The 19,238-nt window shown below is 32.7% G+C and overlaps 1 protein-coding gene and 1 long non-coding RNA gene across 5 annotated transcripts; both read left to right on the forward strand.

Moving 5' to 3' along the window:
• The first annotated feature begins 2,662 nt into the window (after nt 1-2,662).
• Nucleotides 2,663-17,848, forward strand: LOC131936174 (kielin/chordin-like protein). 4 transcript variants are annotated; one of them, XM_059293089.1, is made up of 6 exons: nt 2,663-2,744; nt 3,619-3,766; nt 4,917-5,128; nt 7,231-7,378; nt 7,504-7,753; nt 8,460-8,615. In XM_059293089.1, the coding sequence occupies exons 2-6, from the start codon at nt 3,652-3,654 to the stop codon at nt 8,491-8,493; spliced, it is 759 nt and encodes a 252-aa protein (XP_059149072.1). In that variant the 5' UTR covers nt 2,663-2,744; nt 3,619-3,651; the 3' UTR covers nt 8,494-8,615. The 4 variants fall into 4 exon arrangements, with proteins under 4 accessions (XP_059149072.1, XP_059149070.1, XP_059149071.1 ...); XM_059293087.1 differs by lacking the exon at nt 8,460-8,615 and adding an exon at nt 17,697-17,848 and having other exon boundaries at nt 2,666-2,908; XM_059293088.1 differs by lacking the exons at nt 7,231-7,378; nt 7,504-7,753; nt 8,460-8,615 and adding exons at nt 16,528-16,675; nt 16,794-17,043; nt 17,697-17,848 and having other exon boundaries at nt 2,666-2,908.
• Nucleotides 8,802-10,841, forward strand: LOC131936176 (uncharacterized). Its single transcript, XR_009386022.1, has 3 exons — nt 8,802-8,963; nt 9,604-9,729; nt 10,072-10,841. It is a non-coding gene; the product is annotated as an uncharacterized LOC131936176 (long non-coding RNA).
• Nucleotides 17,849-19,238: the final 1,390 nt, after the last annotated feature.

Consider the following 19,238-nt stretch of genomic DNA (forward strand, 5'->3'; position numbering starts at 1 on the left):
TAGATGTGAATAATAAAGTTGCCTATCTGAACTTGGCGGGACACTGGGCAGGTGAAGTAGAGTTGAGTAGGTCACCTGTGACGTCAATATATGAAGGGATAGTCCGAAATCGTTGTTTTCGGTGTTTTTAAAAGATAAAAAACATATTTTTGAATGTGGGGTCTGTTTTTTGTGACGATAAGTGACACTGCAGTAGCGTAGCGAGGAGGGGGGGGCGGGAGGGAAGGGGAGGCGGGGGGAGGTGGACGGGGGAGGGGGGGTGGGGGGGACATATGTTGGGGCGCCAAAATGGTTTGGAAAAATAAATTGAAAGGTTGAGGGGGGTTCAAATGGAAAGTTTGAGTGGGGGGGGGGGGGTGCACATCAAAAGTTTGAAGGGGGGTGGGGTTGAAAATCGAAATCTTGGGGGGGGGGGGGGTTCAAATCGAAAAGTTTGTCCCCGGGCGCCGGGAAGGGTCGCTATGCCTCTGAGTGACAGACGTGATGTTTTTTGATGGATGACCCCCGAAACCCACAGTTATCCAACGGATGACGGGTATTCTAGTGTTATCTAAAAATAGCTCTGACGTATAATGTTGGGGTGCGTTCAAGCTAGAAGAACGATCGGTTTGTAGGTGTTTATGTAATTTTAAAATTTTGTGACCGAACGAGAGGATATTTTTGAAAACTTTCTTCGGCAATATTGTTCTAAATTATGACAGAAATCGATTGGTACATGTTTCAAGTCGCTAAGTGGCCTGGTTGCCGAGATATGGGCCAAAAACTGATTTTTTTCGAGGAGTTTTGGCTTTTCCGGGAAATACATGAAAGAAACCCGGAATTTTTATGGCCTATGCTCATTCTCGTAACTTGCTTAACATAATTGCTTTTGGAACTAGTCATCGATATTGCTTCGTTGAGGAGGAGATACGACTTAAAGCCCGGACACACATTCATCCATACATTCATTCATCCATCCATCCATTCCCAGAAATGACGAGTTAATAAACGCAATTCTCCAGAATGGAAATTGCGCTAAAAAATTAAAAGTACTGAAAAAAGCATAAAATGCATAAAACGTTTTAATAACAAGCTTTAATGTAATACTGCAGTGAAAAGGAGGAAATATATAGTTATGTTTATGTAAATAGTAGTAGTTTATTTCAAAAAATATTTTCTCATTTTTAGTGCATTATTACATAAAACATTAAAACTTGTTATTGAAACGGTTTTTTAATGCATTTTTTAATAAAAATCATAAAGAGCTTAAAGTGTTACTTTAGGTCACCAGAAATCAATTAAAATTTGAAAGAATTTGGAGAATAAACTTGTAAATATGTATTCTATTTCTTCAACCACCCTGATGCGGTTTGTATGTTACAGGTTTTTTGAAATCGGGAAATAGAGTAAAGTACCATTTCCTGATATTTGAAGTCACTCAAAACTTTAAAGTAATTCAAGTATAAAATCTTTAACTTATGTGTGACATTTTTTTCTGCCGTACTAATACCCTACTCAAATTATTGTGTTCACGCGATAGTAAAGTGCGAGTTCATGTACCGGATATCGCTCAAAAGAAAAGAAACCTATGCACACAAGTTTATTTGTATGTGATATTTCTTCCATTTAACTTAAACGGTACTGAACTTGTGGGGTTAGAGAAACTGGAAGTAGAATAAGTAACATTTCCGGTTACAGGATATCGCTCAAAGTTGATAGAAATTAAAGATATTAATATGTTAAAACTAGCCATTGTCGGCTAGGCTTTGTTCAAGCCATATGAAGCCATGTCCAAATGTAAAGGTTAATGCACATATGTATGTTTGTTTACCAAATGTTTTAACTAAACAAAAAAAGCATTACATAATGCGACGCTTGAAACATCAGCAACACATGATTCTAAAAAAATTGCCTACACATCACTTGCCATTCATCAACATCACGGTTCTTTACACAAATTTTGTGCACATTTACATAATACTTCCTTAAACTTTGCTGATGAGAAAGTAAAATGTGAAACTTTATGTTGTACGAATGTATACCATAAAGATAACAAGTTAATGCAATTCGTGAAAATTCAGTCATTAGCTATGTTAATTAAATACGTCTAATTTTATTTACACCACGTTTGATTTTTTTTTTTTTTTTTTTTTGTAACTGTAATAAACGTGTGTACAAAACATTTAGATACCAAGAATTCTACACCACGTTTGATTAAAAGTTAACTCACCATGGTTTCGACATGTCCTCTTATTGTATACTTGTTATGTGTTTTACAAAAAAACAACAACACTCAAAGCTTAGCGGTGTAGTTGTTTCAGTATGTTGCCATATATATATATATATATATATATATATATATATATATATATATATATATATATATATATATATATATATATATATATATATATATATATATATATATATATATATATTATATATATATATATATATATATATATATATATATATATATATATATATATATATATATATATATATATATATCGTGATGAGAATATCAAAATATCAGAAGATTGTATTGATATACATTTATTTAAATTAATCTCTTCTAAGAAGAGATTAAGGTAGGCTACTCTTCGAAATATTTTCTTCATAAGATTGACAGCTGTATTGAAATAAAATAGATGGAGCATATTTGGTTGACGTCAGATCTCTACTTTAAAATCACATAGGAATACATCTACATTCTTTTGGGATTTTGATTGACACTTTAACTTTCCTGGAGTAAACCATGCAAGGTTATACATTTTGTTCTATTTAATGGTAATGCTAATCTGCAGCTAGACTTACCAGGAGTAAAATGTATTTAGGAAAAATGTTGTCGCAACAAATTTTATTTACGCTAATATTGTGTCAAAGTTATTGCAATGTGGTGTTAGCAGCTAAGTGGAAAGATTGTCTTGTAAGTGTTTTCATTTTTTGTACGATAGTTTGTCAATAGCATTTTTACTAAATTGTAGTTAAACCTTCTGAATCGATGCGATATCTATACATTTTATTATTTTAGTTAAGGTTCTAAATACATAATATACCAATGTATTTCTTTTTAGTTATTAAAATAGTGGTGTATTTTATTTTATGATTAAAATTAATAGTTTTTTTTCTTTCTTTTTTGCGATTTAATGTATAAAAGCTTGTTATTAAAACGTTTTAAAAGTTTTAAAAATAACTATAAATGTTCAAACTTTAACTCGCATGACAAAATACAATTCAGCATCAAATGAACACAAAGTGCGGAAAAGTCCGGAGAAAAATTAGTACTTTATATGGGAATTTGAAATTATTTCTTTAAAAAATTAATTAAGCTTCCAATTATATCAAATTTGATGTCACATATCATTGTCGTCCGATCTTGACCCACGTGCCAAGTTTGGAACGAATTGGCCAGTTACAGGTTGTAGAAATTTCGTTCGGCCGTCTCCACCCATTATAAAGCACTATGCACTAAGCACGACTAACAAAAGCAGGAGGATGCGAGTTAAATAAATCCTTGTAAAATTAGAATAACCCATTACCAATAAATAAAATTGTGGTTTTAATGAGTCTATGATGTAATCGCCATTGAAAGGAAAATGCTAATAAACAAACCAAAAGCTTAATCGTATTTAACAGGGCCTGACAAACCCAGCGCTAAACAACCCGTGCATGGAATGCTCTTGTGTTGATGGTCAGTTCCAGTGTATGCAAGCTTGCTGTCTTTACCCTGAGTGTGTGGACAGTGTTAAGAAGCCTGGAGTCTGCTGTCCAGTTTGTCCAAACGGTCAGTTTATTCAAGTTATTACCATTTAATACAGGGGTGGGCCAAGTGCAACCCGCGGGCCACATGCGGCCCGCCACAGGGTTTTTGTAGCCCGCCACACATTCAGATAACCCCGCCTTAATAACGTTTAAGGCTGTAAGATAAAAATGGCAATTGAAGGAGAATCTGTTTCTGTGCAGTATATCACATGGATTGAAGTGTGATCTACGGCTAACCGAATTTTTTTTCTTCGAACCAAGTCTGGTACTAACCAGAATCAAAAGACAGTAATGACGTCATACCAATCCTGGTAGTCGAACATAAGTCCGTAGATCTGTTTATCATTTCTTCTCCGCGGAAACATATGCTACCGTTTTATTTTAAACAGCATAATGATTTAAATATAAATTTTGATTAAATAAAAATAAATCGAGAGTGATCTCCCCTAAACTTTCTCGAATATTCTAATATAACACTACGTGAGATGGCAATTCGGAATATAGACATGATTTTTGTTTACTTAAACTTTTAAAAATAGAATAGAATCTAGTAGAAAAAGAATTGCGCACCAAGCGAACGCCAAAACAAAATGTGCATAATAGTGCGCAATATTATTAGTACTTTATAAATTTACATGCTTTTTTTGATACATCGAAAATAGCGTAAATTAGTACTTTCGGTCAACGGAAATTACTCTAAATTTGATAGAAGGTAGAGAATTAGATCTTTTACCTATAAGTAATATTTCTTTCATTTATCTTAAATAGTACTCAAGTTAAAGGCTTTTGAAAAATTCAAAGTGGAAAAAGTACCACTTCCGGTTATCGGAAATCGCTCAAAAGTTTACACTGATCTACGATTTTGATAAAATACCTATACATGAAATTTTATCAACCTAGCTGTAACGGTACTCTAGTTATCGTGTCTACACACACACAGACACACACACACAGACACACACAGACACACAGACATACGGACAAGATTGCAAAATTATGTTTTTCCTTATCAGTGAGGTGTAAAACGTCGAGATTTCTAACAATCTCGATTTTTTTTGCACGATTACGACTTTCTCTATACTTTGTATATACGAGAAAGTAAAAAAGTTAAGGCTATGTATTGTCTAACTAAAAAAAACTATGATGCTAAGGAATATTTTCACTCTCCTCAGGTCGAAATTGCAAAATAAACAACAAAATTGTTCCCATTGATAGCAGGATTGTGGTCCCAGGTCTTGGCGAATGCTTGTGTGGTCCCCCAGGGGAAAAAGGTCCAGAAACTGTATGTTTCCCAATTACATCTGCACCAGTGACGACCACAACAACCACAACAACCACAACAACCACACTCAAGCCTACAACACAGATACCTACAACATGTCAAGTATGTAATAGTATATATATATATATATATATAGGCCCTATATATATATATATATATATATATGTATATATATATATATATATATATATATATATATATATATATATATATATATATATATATATATATATATATATATACATATATATATATACATATATATATATATATATATATATATATATATATATATATATATATATATATATATATATATATATATATAAAGTTGATTATGTTTGTCGATAACAACAGAATTAGAAGGGGTTAACGTATAAGTAAACGCGAACGTAAACGGGAACGTAAACGTTAACAAGAACGTGAACGTGAACGTGAACGTGAACTCAAACTCAAACTCAAACTCAAACTCAAACTCAAACTCAAACTCAAACTCAAACTCAAACTCAAACTCAAACTCAAACTCAAACTCAAACTCAAACTCAAACTCAAACTCAAACTCAAACTCAAACTCAAACTCAAACTCAAACTCAAACTCAAACTCAAACTCAAACTCAAACTCAAACTCAAACTCAAACTCAAACTCAAACTCAAACTCAAACTCAAACTCAAACTCAAACTCAAACTCAAACTCAAACTCAAACTCAAACTCAAACTCAAACTCAAACTCAAACTCAAACTCAAACTCAAACTCAAACTCAAACGTAAACGTAAACGTAAAGGGAAAAGGAAACGGAAACGGAAACGCGAACGAGTACGTGATCGTAAACGGTGATGGTAACGGTGACGGTGACGGTGACGGCCACGGCCACGGTCACGGTCACGGTCACGGTCGCGGTCACGGTCACGGTCACGGTCACGGTCACGGTCACGGTCACGGTTACGGTCACGGTCACGGTCACGGTCACGGTCACGGTCACGGTCACGGTCACGGTCACGGTCACGGTCACGGTCATGGTCATGGTCACGGTCACGGTCATGGTCATGGTCACGGTCATGGTCATGGTCATGGTCATGGTCATGGTCACGGTCACGGTCACGGTCATGGTCATGGTCATGGTCATGGTCATGGTCATGGTCATGGTCATGGTCATGGTCATGGTCATGGTCATGGTCATGGTCATGGTCATGGTCATGGTCATGGTCATGGTCATGGTCATGGTCATGGTCATGGTCATGGTCATGGTCATGGTCATGGTCATGGTCATGGTCATGGTCATGGTCATGGTCATGGTCATGGTCATGGTCATGGTCATGGTCATGGTCATGGTCATGGTCATGGTCATGGTCATGGTCATGGTCATGGTCATGGTCATGGTCACGGTCATGGTCACGGTCATGGTCATGGTCATGGTCGTGGTCATGGTCATGGTAATGGTCATGGTAATGGTAATGGTCATGGTAGTGATAGTGATAGTGGTAGTGGTAGTGGTAGTGGTAGTGGTAGTGGTAGTGGTAGTGGTAGTGGTAGTGGTAGTGGTAGTGGTAGTGGTAATGATAGTGGTAATGGTAATGGTAATGCTAACTTTTAACGGTCACGGTAATGGTAATGGTAAAGGTAGACTTGCATTTACTTTTTTTTTATTCCATTTGCCATTTTGTGTCTGTGCCGATGTCAGTCCCATATAATTTGATAGCACGTACCACGACTGTTGGTTCCTGAGAAACTGTCTTTTAATGGCTAAATTATAATCAGTATATTTTTAAAATAAATCTAAAAAGCATTTGGCTAACTGTATTGCAAAGTAACTCCTGCTATTTGCCCACTGTAGGAATATTTTCCATATTGTTTTCATACACAAAATTCTCATTTTATCTCTAGCCAACATCTAGTTGACTCATGCTAAAGTTCGGGCTGAGTCAATGTTATTGATGCAGTATCCACCAAGAAATCGTCATACGTAATTGACATATATGCGTTTGTCTGAAAATGTTAAATTATACAAAGTTAATTGTTAAACCAAACGAGATACACTTGTGAAAATTGTATGGTTGAAACGAGTTTACATATTAACAAATCCAACAACGTTTATTTTCACGTGATCCTATCCTAGGAGAGTAATAAAAAGAAGAATTGTAATTAATTAACAAAAATAGGATATTTGTATCAAATTGTTTTTACAATTGCAAACCACTAACAACAGGGCCTGACGAACCCAGCGCTAAACAACCCGTGCATGGAATGCTCTTGTGTTGATGGTCAGTTCCAGTGTATGCAAGCTTGCTGTCTTTATCCTGAGTGTGTGGACAGTGTTAAGAAGCCTGGAGTCTGCTGTCCAGTTTGTCCAAACGGTCAGTTTATTCAAGTTTTACCGTTTAAGGCAAAATGATTTGAATACAATTTTATTTTTATATAAGGCTTTGTATTGTTAACTAACTTTAAATGTTTAATAAGCACATATTTTTGCTCTCCTCAGGTCGAAATTGCAAAATAAACAACAAAATTGTTCCCATTGATAGCGTGATTGTGGTCCCAGGACTTGGCGAATGCGTATGTGGTCTTCCAATGGAAAATGGTCCAGAAACTGCATGTTTCCCAGTTTCATCTGCCCCAGTGACCACCACAACAACCACCACAACCACCACAACCACACGCAAGCCCACAACAACCACACGCAAGCCTACAACACAGAGACGTAATACTCCAAAACCTGTTGGTTACTTAATGTGAGTTTTTTTAAAGTCTTGTAGGTTCCAGAAGAGCACCTTGGTCAAACTTAGAAAAAATTGTTAAAATGTCATTAAACAATCAGTGGAGTAAACACTAAGGGCGGATAGGGGTTGATATCATTAGATAATTTTGTGAGCTCGTTACCCTTGAATGACTTTTAAATATGCTAGATTAGAGACGGAAGTTAGACTTTTCTAACCATGACATCTGTCAACTTGAAACTAGAGGATTGGAAAAAAATTAATGTAGTAATATTTGTTTGATTAAATGAGTGAATGTACTTTTATATCAATACAATAGCTGAATACTTAGTAGAAAATGTAACAAGCAGAAACCCATTTATATAAAAAATCGTTTTAAATGCATTAGATATTAAGAATAAAAGTAAACGTTTTCATTAGCAAGAATGATTAAAGTTCAAATTCTATTTAGTCGTTCTAGAAATGTTTTCTATACATTCTGCGACGAACTTATGTAATAGTCTATTTTTTAAGACAATGTGGCTTAATTTTAAATTATTTTTAGTGCATATAGTATTTATTAAAGAAGTATCTCTACGTCTATTATTTATCGACTTGAAGAAATCTTACTAAAAAAACAACAACCATGTCTTATGCATGCTTTAATTAAAACTATTTGCATTCTCTAATTACCGTTGAGCTTCTCTTTTACTTCTTATCTAGAAATTGTTTTTAATTTCAGATCAAATAGGATGAAATATATTTTTCCTTTTTAAAAGACCTGGAAGCATAACTTCTTAAATCCAACAATGGCTAATTGAAAGCATCACAAAAATGGTGATAAAAGTTTAAATTAATGTTCTAAATTTACCTGTTATAAAATAAAGCAATCATGATTTCAAAACCTCTGTGTCTACTTTATGTATTTTGATGTATGAACTATCTTTGAATGCATATATTGAAACATCTACTGCAAAAAAAAAAAGTTTAAATCTCTTTCAACCTAACGCAACACTGACAGTAATGCTCATCTTAACCCTATATTGCATACTGTAGCCATATGGCAACGTACCATTTTGAACAACCACAAATGTTTAATTTTACAGATACACATTAACTATAGTGTTTCATCCCTTTATTATAATCTCCCTTACAAAATAAATGCGAACTCTTTTTAGCAGAAACATTTTTGTTCCATTTCCGATTTCATTTTCGTGAGAATGTGGGCCAGCTTATCAACATGAAGGTTGGTATTTTTTTTATAATTTTTTTTTCATAAAGTACTTCTTACTTCACTATAAAAAAAATATAATGATAATTCAAAACTATTCTAAATTGTGTATATTCTATCATATGTATCATGTAATATGATTTACATACTTATTTAGATCGAAAATGGTTTGTTGCCATATGGCATCATATTGCAACAGAGGTTACTTTCAGGCTCTGTAGCCAAATGGCGACAATAAATCTATTTTTTGTTTTTTTAAAGATTTTTCAATGTATTTAGTTATATTCAAAGAAGATAATAATGCTCCTATTACCAATTACTTCCTAAGTTCTTTTGTTGAGAGGATGTCACAGAAAGAAAATTTATTTACTAAATTTATCCGCCTACTAATAATAAGCATATTTACTAGGATTAGTACAACTACTAAATAGATCTAGAATCTAACTATTTTAGCACATATATCACTATAAAATATATATATATAAACTGTTATTGGCAAATGCAATATATTATTTAGTCAAGAACATTACTGATTTAGAATAGTAGTAGTATTACTTATATAAACTTTACAATATATTTTATCGGCTAATAAAATTTATAATATATAATCCTAGCTTATATGATTTAGTTTTTAATTTTATAATTATTTTTTCAGAAGCTGCTAGTTACTGATACAAATGGATTCTAGAGAATTTTATTAGAGTAACATGAAAAGAAAAGTTAGAAGCATCATCAAACAGATGACCAGGAAACACTTCAGATACATTTCAAAATCATGACGGTTAGTTACAAATAGATTTAGGAACTCTGTAATCATAAAAAAAATGTTCACAAGATAGTAATCAATGCCGCTATTTATTGATAATGTATTTATTGATTGGGCACACTGCATGTCATGATATCTAGCCTGAATTACCAATATAATTAATTATACCTTAGGGTTTATTTAGCGTAGAAATGTTATTGACGACACGAGCATATTGGTTTGACTAATTATTGATAGAAATGTTAACCTTTTCTTATAGGGAAACAAATGTTTGTGTACTATTGACACAGTAAGTTTTATTCCAGTAGCCTACAGTTAAATGGTGGGTAACTTGATATTTTTATTTGTGTTATTCAGGTGAAGAAATATGAAACACGGCACAAGTTCTCTCAGAAGAAACAGAAATGCCACACCAGAAATAAAGTGTCTGACACCACACCATTGTAGGACCAACAAATAAAATCTACAAGTTTTGGACAATTATGAGGATATAAAGATACTAATATAATAATATAATTGGCTCTCTTGTTGTAAAGTGATAGTTGTATGGGAATTGTGTAAATAATTAAATTTTGAAATTCAGTTTTGTAAAAAAAATTTTTTAAAAAGTGCTAGGAACATTTTTGTTAGCCATCATAATATATGTTAGTGTTGTAAATATTTGTAAATATTACAGCAGCTAGAATACATGGCTATTATCTGGTAGATATTTTAGTAATCACAATAATGTAAGGGGGTAAAAAGTGTATTGTACCATGCAGTGCGGCTAAAAGAACAACTATCACTGGATAATTTATGTGCTTGTATAATTTTTTTTATAAATCTCTTAGCTACAAGAAACTTACTACAACAAGCAAGTTCAAGAAATACACACTTGTGTCAATCCCATTAGGAAAACTGCTATAGCAACTTATTTTAGCTACAATATTCTCATGTGATAAAAAATAAAGATAAGTTTTACTAAGTTACTCATAATACTTTCCAAATTTACCTAAACAGATAAATAATGGTACTTATTGTGTTAGGTCCAAAATAAGGGTTAGGATTATAATGCAATTAAATAATGTGATCATTGATTTCAATACCAAGCATCCAACACAAGTTTTGGAAGTTTATCTCTTTCTTATGAGTGTAATATATAAATAAAAAATTTTTATGTGTTTTAGTAGTATGTGAAAATTACCAATTTGTGTTGAAATGCATATATTATTGATATGTTTAATAAATCTTTAGTTTGTACTGTCCTAGAGCTTGTTTGTCTTTGTTTATACTAAAATTTGTTAGTTTGTTGCCATTTGGCAACTACTGAAATTTTTACCCTTATACGCACCATGTTGCCGCATGGCAACATACCTACAAAAGCAATATCCCATAATTTTTTTTACAAATTATCCATATAGAAGTGATCTATGATCTACCCATAACATAAACAAAGCATAGAAAAATTTTTCCATGTTCAAATAAAAAAGCGTGCAATATAGGGTTAATGGTTTTCATTCAATGTTTAAAATATTTGATCTTTCTGTTGTTGACGTTTTCTGATCTAACGATTAAATTGCAGTAATTGAAATTAGTCAACTTGTCAATAGAATGTATAAAACAGTTATACGTCAAATTTATGACTGTTTACGTTAACTATTTGCATCTCGGGGTGTTAACAACTGAAAAAGCTCCAGTTTCAAACATTAAAATGTTGTTATTCATCGTATATTTTCTTTCATTCTATGATTCTTTGATTCTTTGATTGTTGCAACTCTTTCTCTTCAGTTATCTCCCACTTTGCTACGCAATGATTCATTCAATATTTTCAAAATTACTTGACAAAAAACAATTGCCCACCAAATGAATACAAATATCTAAGAAAATAGTAGGCTCCTTTAATTTATTTATACAGCATTAATTAAGCATCCAAAAAAGTCAAATTTCCTTTCACGTTGCATTGTCATCAGGTCTTTTAAGAAAGATTCAAGACAAATTTTTGATTCATGTGTCTGTTTCTAAATTGTATTTTGAACAGTATTTAAGCCATGACCTTGAGCATTTAGTACTGTTCATACCATACACTCAACCGATGAGATAAAAAACCGACAATGTATTTGTTTTTAAAATGTATATATATATATATATATATATATATATATATATATATATATATAGTTTTATTTTGTTAAATTGCTGAGATGTAAATATTTGGCAAACGGTTAAGACTTTGCATATTAAATTTGAAAGATCAACATAAGTTGCGGGAAGGAACTTTAACTCTAGGATTAGTTACTTACCTTTTAAAGGATTATCTCTGACCTTCACGATTTGGGTGTCAGGAAAGTAGTTTTATAAAGCCGATACGATGGTCGTGCATTTTGAAATTTTGAAATCTAGGATTGTGTTTGAAATTTGTGATTTAGAACTTATGCTATATTTATGTGTGGGGAGGAAGTGTGTGTGTTTATGTGTGTGCATAGGTGTGCGTATGTGCTTATGTGCATTTGGTAGGGGTTAGTGTCATGTGTACAATTTTAAAAAGTGTCCGAAATGATAGAGATGAACTCTTTGTTGATACTCACAATTTTGTTTAACTACTTTTCGACAGATGACAAAGTAAATGCACGCTAAAAAGGTTGTACGCCTACTGTGCACATTTGGTTTAGATAATAATTTAATCAATGATACACTTATCTAAATGTCAGGTTTATACACACAATAACAAACTTTCGATCTCGCTTACGAATTCTGCAACAGTCTATACATACAGTGAGTCGGATGATGATAATAGCGCAGGGATCGGCAATCTTTTAAGATGGAAGAGTCAAAAGTTACAATTTACAAAATTTCCCGGGTTTTAGAGAGTCACTAACATTTTAGTTTCAATATAATGATATTTGATTAGGATTATATATATATATATATATATATATATATATATATATATATATATATATATATATATATATATATATATATATATATATATATATAACGTTACCGTTAACGTTAATTATCTGCTCCTAATAGCCGTCACTAAACCCGGCTCTACGATTGAAAAACATTAAGCGTGAACCACAGCTCACCAGACCATGTGGGGGTGGTAGGGATATGCTTACAGAGGAAGAGAGGGAGCTGCTAGGCGCGCTTACAGCTTGGTGTTTTCTAGGGTATCCAAGAAGAGAATTATATATATAGATTGTATAATTTCATTTTCACTGGGTGGTGGGGTGCATGTCTACCCTGCGTTCAGAAGGGTGGAATAAAAGCCTGGTGAGAACCAAATGACAGAAGCGAACGATACAATTTATTCAAACCGATATCCAAGACAGTTAGTTTGCCGTGTTGATGCCTGCCTGGCTAATGGGAGACTCCTGTTGAGCCGGTGTTATTCTTTAAAAAAAACCGCTTGTAAACTGAATTGGGATAGTATATTATTTGATTAATACTTTTATTATTCTGGCGAAACATGTGTATGCTTTAATATAAATTAATGATATTTCATATTTTAAAGCTATATATTTTAAATAACAAATCAAATGTATTTACATAATCCTAATCAAATATCAAATGTTGAAATAAAAATGTTAGTGGCTCTTTAAGAATTGCTTAGTTTTGTAAACTGAGAATTTTGGCTCTTCCGTCTAGAAAGGTTGTCGACCCCTGTCTAACCGTTAGAAACTGCCAAAGTTTTCTTATTCGGACGACACAACAGACCACTCAAACTCCTCAGCTGAAGAGAAGAACACAGAGAAGAAAAGGCAAATACAAAATCACAATCTAACAAAACAAATACACGGAGGAAAAGAAAAGACTTGCTACCGATAAAGATGAAAAGACCTAGGGACTACACACTACAAAGATTTGCTACCGCCAAAGATGAGTGGACCTAGGGACTACACACTATATGATAACAAAGAACAGCGATCTATTTAATTATCTGATTATAAAATTAAAGTTTATCCTGAAGATTTCACACCATTTTGCGCAATATTTTAATGTAGCGCGTATTTAATTTTGGCTTTGCTTTAGTTTAGCTAACTCCTTTTAGGTGTAATACTAAATAAAAATTATTAAAATTAATTTGTTTTTCTAAGGAAATAATCGAAATGGAATAAAATAGTTTTTGAAACAAAGGATGTTTAATTTATTTAGTGTGGTTTAATTCTTCCACTTTACCATTAACAAAACAAAATAAATGTCTACGTTTTATTACAACATTTAAACACCACACATTTCTTACATCATTTTTACTTCATAACTCATAACAAGCTTGTTTTAGTGTGTGAAGGGTCTTAATAAGATCAATCAATTATCTAGAGACTTGAATGATCAAGTCGAAATAAACTGAACCATATTCAATGAGTTCCTAATGGTGGGAAACGTGCGGCTCGCGAGCCGCATGCGGCTCTTTTGATGACAAGATGCGGCTCTCCAGCTCCTTGCAAAAATATTAATAATTATATAATTTCATTTTCACTGGACGGTGGGGTACATGTCTACCCTGCGTTCAGAAGGGTGGAGTAAAAGCCTGGTGAGAAACAAATGTCAGAAGCGAACGATACAAGTTATTCAAACCGATATCCAAGACAGTTAGTTTGCCGTGTTGATGCCTGCCTGGCTAATGGGAGACTCCTGTTGAGCAGGTGTTATTCTTAAAAAAAAAAAAAACTGCTTCTAAACTGGATTGGGATAGTATATTATTTGATTAATAATTTTATTATTCTGGCGAAACATGTGTATGTTTTTATATGAATTAATGTTATTTCATATTTTAAAGCTTTATATTTTAAATAACAAATCAAATGTATTTACATAATCCAAATCAAATATCAAATGTTGAAATTAAAATGTTAGTGGCTCTTTAAGAACAGCTTAGTTTTGTAAACTGAAAATGTTGGCTCTTCCGTCTACAAAGGTTGTCGACCCCTGTCTAACCGTTAGTAACTGCCAAAGTTTTCTTATTCGGACGACACAACAGACCACTCAAACTCCTCAGCTGAAGAGAAGAACACAGAAGAAAAACAGGCAAATACAAAATCACAATCTAACAAAATAATGAACTGAGGAAAAGAAAAGACTTGCTACTGATAAAGATGAAAAGACCTAGGGACAACACACTACGATGGCTTGCTACTGACAAAGATGAGTGGACCTAGGGACTACACACTACAAAGATTTGCTACCGACAAAGATGACTGGACCTAGGGACTACACATTACAAAGATTTGCTACCGACAAACATGGTTGGACCTAGGGACTACACACTGCAAAGATTTGCTACCGACAAAGATGAATGGACAAAAATTCAGTACGATTAAATAAACATTTCATGCTTATTATCCAAGTACCGTTGTAAATACCGCATATCTTGTCAGGTTAAGTGACCGTAAGACGCGATCATACGTAGCTGATATAGGATGGAATTCATACAAATATATGATAACAAAGAACAGCGATGTATTTAATTATCTGATTATAAAATTAAAGTTTATCCAGAAGATTTCACACCATTTTGCGCAATATTTTAATGTTGCGCGTATTTATGTTTGGCTTTGCTTTAGTTTAGCTAACTCCTATTAGGCGTAATACTAAATAAAAATTTAAAAAATTAATTTGTTTTTCTAAGGAAATAATCAAAATGGAATAAATTAGTTCTTAAAACAAAAGATGTTTAATTTATTTAGTGTGGTATGATTCTTCAACTTTACCATTAACAAAACAAAATAAATGTCTACGTTTTGTTACAATATTCAAACACCACACATTTCGTACATCATACTTACTTCATAATTTATAACAAACTTCTTTTAGAGTGTGAAGGGTCTTAATAAGATCAATCAATTATCTAGAGCCTTGAATGATCAAGTCGAAATAAACTGAACCATATTCAATGAGTTCCTAATGGTGGGAAACGTGCGGCTCGCGAGCCGCATGCGGCTCTTTTGATGACAAGATGCGGCTCTCCAGCTCCTTGCACAAATATTAATAATTATATAATTTCATTTTCACTGGACGGTGGGGTACATGTCTACCCTGCGTTCAGAAGGGTGGAATAAAAGCCTGGTGAGAAACAAATGTCAGAAGCGAACGATACAAGTTATTCAAACCGATATCCAAGACAGTTAGTTTGCCGTGTTGATGCCTGCCTGGCTAATGGGAGACTCCTGTTGAGCAGGTGTTATTCTTAAAAAAAAAAAAAAACTGCTTCTAAACTGGATTGGGATAGTATATTATTTGATTAATAATTTTATTATTCTGGCGAAACATGTGTATGTTTTTATATGAATTAATGTTATTTCATATTTTAAAGCTATATATTTTAAATAACAAATCAAATGTATTTACATAATCCTGATCAAATGTCAAATGTTGAAATAAAAATGTTAGTGGCTCTTTAAGAACTACTAAATTTTGTCAACTGAAAATTTTGGCTCTTCCATCTCCAAAGGTTGCCGATCCCTGGCCTAGACAGTAGGAATATTTTCCATATTTATATTTTTCATACACTAACTTTTCATTTTATGTCTAGCGAACATCTAGTTGTCTCGCGCTAAAGTACGGGATGAGGCAATGTTGATGTAGTATCCACCAAGAAATCGTAAAGCTTAATTGACATATATGCGTTTGTCTGAAAATGTTAAATTATACAAAGTTAATGTAAAACAAATCGAGGTACACCTGTGAAAATTGTATGGTTGAAACGAGTTTACCTATTAACAACTTATCCAACAACATAGTATGACCGTAATAAAATGAAAAATTGTGATTAATAAACCAAAGTAAGAAATTTGTAACACTTTTTATTTAACAATTTCAAACCACTAACAGGGCCTGACAAACCCAGCGCTAAACAACCCGTGCATGGAATGCTCTTGTGTTGATGGTCAGTTCCAGTGTATGCAAGCTTGCTGTCTTTACCCTGAGTGTGTGGACAGTGTTAAGAAGCCTGGAGTCTGCTGTCCAGTTTGTCCAAACGGTCAGTTTATTCAAGTTATAAGGCAAAATGATTTGAATACAATTTTATTTTTATATAAGGCTTTGTATTGTTAACTAACTTTAAATGTTTAATAAGCACATATTTTTGCTCTCCTCAGGTCGAAATTGCAAAATAAACGACACAATTGTTCCCATTGATAGCGTGATTGTGGTCCCAGGACTTGGCGAATGCTTGTGTGGTCTTCCAATGGAAAATGGTCCAGAAACTGCATGTTTCCCAGTTTCATCTGCACCAGTGACCACCACAACAACCACATCCACCACAACCACCACACGCAAGCCCACAACAACCACACTCAAGCCTACAACACAGAGACGTAATACTCCCAAATCTGTTGGTTACTTAATGTGAGTTTTTTAAAGTCTTGTAGGTTCCAGAAGAACCCATTGGTCAAACTTAGAAAAAGTTGTTAAAATGTCATTAAACAATCACTGGAGAAAACACTAAAGGGCGGATAGGGGTTGATATCATTAGATAATTTTGTGAGTTCGTTTGCCTTGAATGACTTTTAAATATGCTAGATTAGAAGCGGAAGTTAGACATTTCTAATCACGACAGTTGTCAACTTGATACTAGAGGATTGAAAAAAATAATGTAGTAATATTTGTTTGATTAAATGGGTGAATGTACTTTTATATCAATACAATAGCTGAATAACTAGTAGAAAAAATAACAAGCAGAAAGTCCTTCATATAAAAAAAATTGTTTTAAATGCATTAGAAATTAATTAGTCGTTTTAGAAATGTTTTCTATACATTTTGCGACGAACTTATGTATTATTCTATTTTTAAGACAAAGTGGCTTATTTTTAAATTATTTTTAGTGCTTACAGTATTTATTAAAGAAGTATCTCTACGTGTATTATTTATCGACTTCAAAGAAATCTAAGTAAAAAAAAACAATCATGTCTTTTGTATGCTTTAATTAAAACTATTTGCATTCTCTAATTACGGTTCAGTTCCTCTTTTACTTCTTATCTACACATTGTTTTGAATTTCAGATCAAATAGGATGAAATATATTTTTCCTTTTTAAAAGACCTGGAAGCATAACTTCTTAAATCCAACAATGGCTAATTGAAAGCATCACAAACATGGTTATAAAAGTTTAAATTAATGTTGTAAATTTACCTGTTATAAAATAAAGCAATCATGATTTCAAAACCTCTGTGTCTACTTTATGTATTTCAATGTATAAACTATCTTTGAATGCAAATATTGAAACATCTACTGCAAAAAAAAACTTGGTGTTTTCATGCGAAATATTTTTGTCTAGCGTTATTAAAATGTTTAAATCTCTTTCAACCTTAAACAACACTCACAGTAATGCTCATCTTAATGGTATTCATTCAATGTTTAAAATCTTTGATCTTTTTGTTGTTGAAGTTTTCTAATCCAACGATCAAATTGCAGAAATTGAAATTAGTCAACTTGTCAATAGAATGTATAAAACAGTTATACTTCAAATTTATGACTGTTTACGTTGACTATTTGCATCTCGGGGTGTTAATAACTGAAAAAGCTCTATTTTCAAAACTAAATTTTTTTTTTGATCGTTTATTTTCTTTCATTCTATGATTCTTTGATTCTTTGATTGTTGCAACTCTTTCTCTTCAGTTATCTCCCACTTTGCTACGCAATGATTCAATGAATATTTTCAAAATTACTTGACAAAAAACAATTGCCCACCAAATGAACACAAATATCTAGGAAAATAGTAGGCTCCTTTAATTTATATATACAACATTAATTAAGCATAAAAAAAAAATCTTTAAGAAAGATTCAAGACAGATTTTGTTTTCGTGTGTCTGTTTCTAAATTGTATTTTGAACTGTATTTAAGCCATGACCTTTAGCATTTAGTACTGTTCATATCATACACTCGACCTACGCGATCGGAAACCGACAATATATTTGTTTTTAAAAGATATATATATATATATATATATATATATATATATATATATATATATATATATATATATATCTTTTAAAATATAATGTTTAATTTTGTTAAACTGTTGAGATGTAAATATTTGGCAAACGGTTAAGACTTTGCATATTAAATTTGAAAGATCAACATACGTTGCGGGAAGGAACTTTAACTCGAGGATTATTTACTTACCTTTTAAAGGATTATCTCTGACCTTCACGACTTTGGTGTCAGGAAAATAGTTTTATAAAGCAGATACGATGGTGGTGCATTTTGAAATTTTGAAATCTAGGATTGTGTTTGAAATTTGTGATTTAGAACTTACGCTATATTTATGTGTGGGGAGGAAGTGTGTATGTTTGTGTGTGTGCATAGGTGTGCGTATGTGCTTTTTTGTATGGGGAGGGGTTAGTCTCATGTATACAATTTTAAAAAGTGTCCAAAATCATCGAGATGAACTCTTTGATGATACTCACAATTTTGTTTAACTACTTGTTGACAGACGACAAAGTAAATGCACGCTAAAAAGGTTGTAAGCCTACTGTGCACATTTGGTTTAGATAATAATTTAATCAATGATACACTTATCTCAATGTCAGGTTTATACACACA

Source organism: Physella acuta, unplaced genomic scaffold (genome assembly GCF_028476545.2).
Source record: "Physella acuta isolate Inbredline_101_S28 unplaced genomic scaffold, ASM2847654v3 ptg000170l, whole genome shotgun sequence".
NCBI classification, from domain to species: Eukaryota; Metazoa; Mollusca; class Gastropoda; family Physidae; genus Physella; species Physella acuta.

What these genes read in the sequence shown, in the direction of transcription:
- LOC131936174 (XM_059293087.1), top strand. Translation starts at nt 2,807, where the DNA reads ATGTATTTAGGAAAAATGTTGTCGCAACAAATTTTATTTACGCTAATA. An exon ending in CTAAGTGGAAAGATTGTCTT is followed by an intron (nt 2,909 to 3,618) that starts GTAAGTGTTTTC and finishes CGTATTTAACAG; the next exon opens with GGCCTGACAAACCCAGCGCT. An exon ending in CTGTCCAGTTTGTCCAAACG is followed by an intron (nt 3,767 to 4,916) that starts GTCAGTTTATTC and finishes CACTCTCCTCAG; the next exon opens with GTCGAAATTGCAAAATAAAC.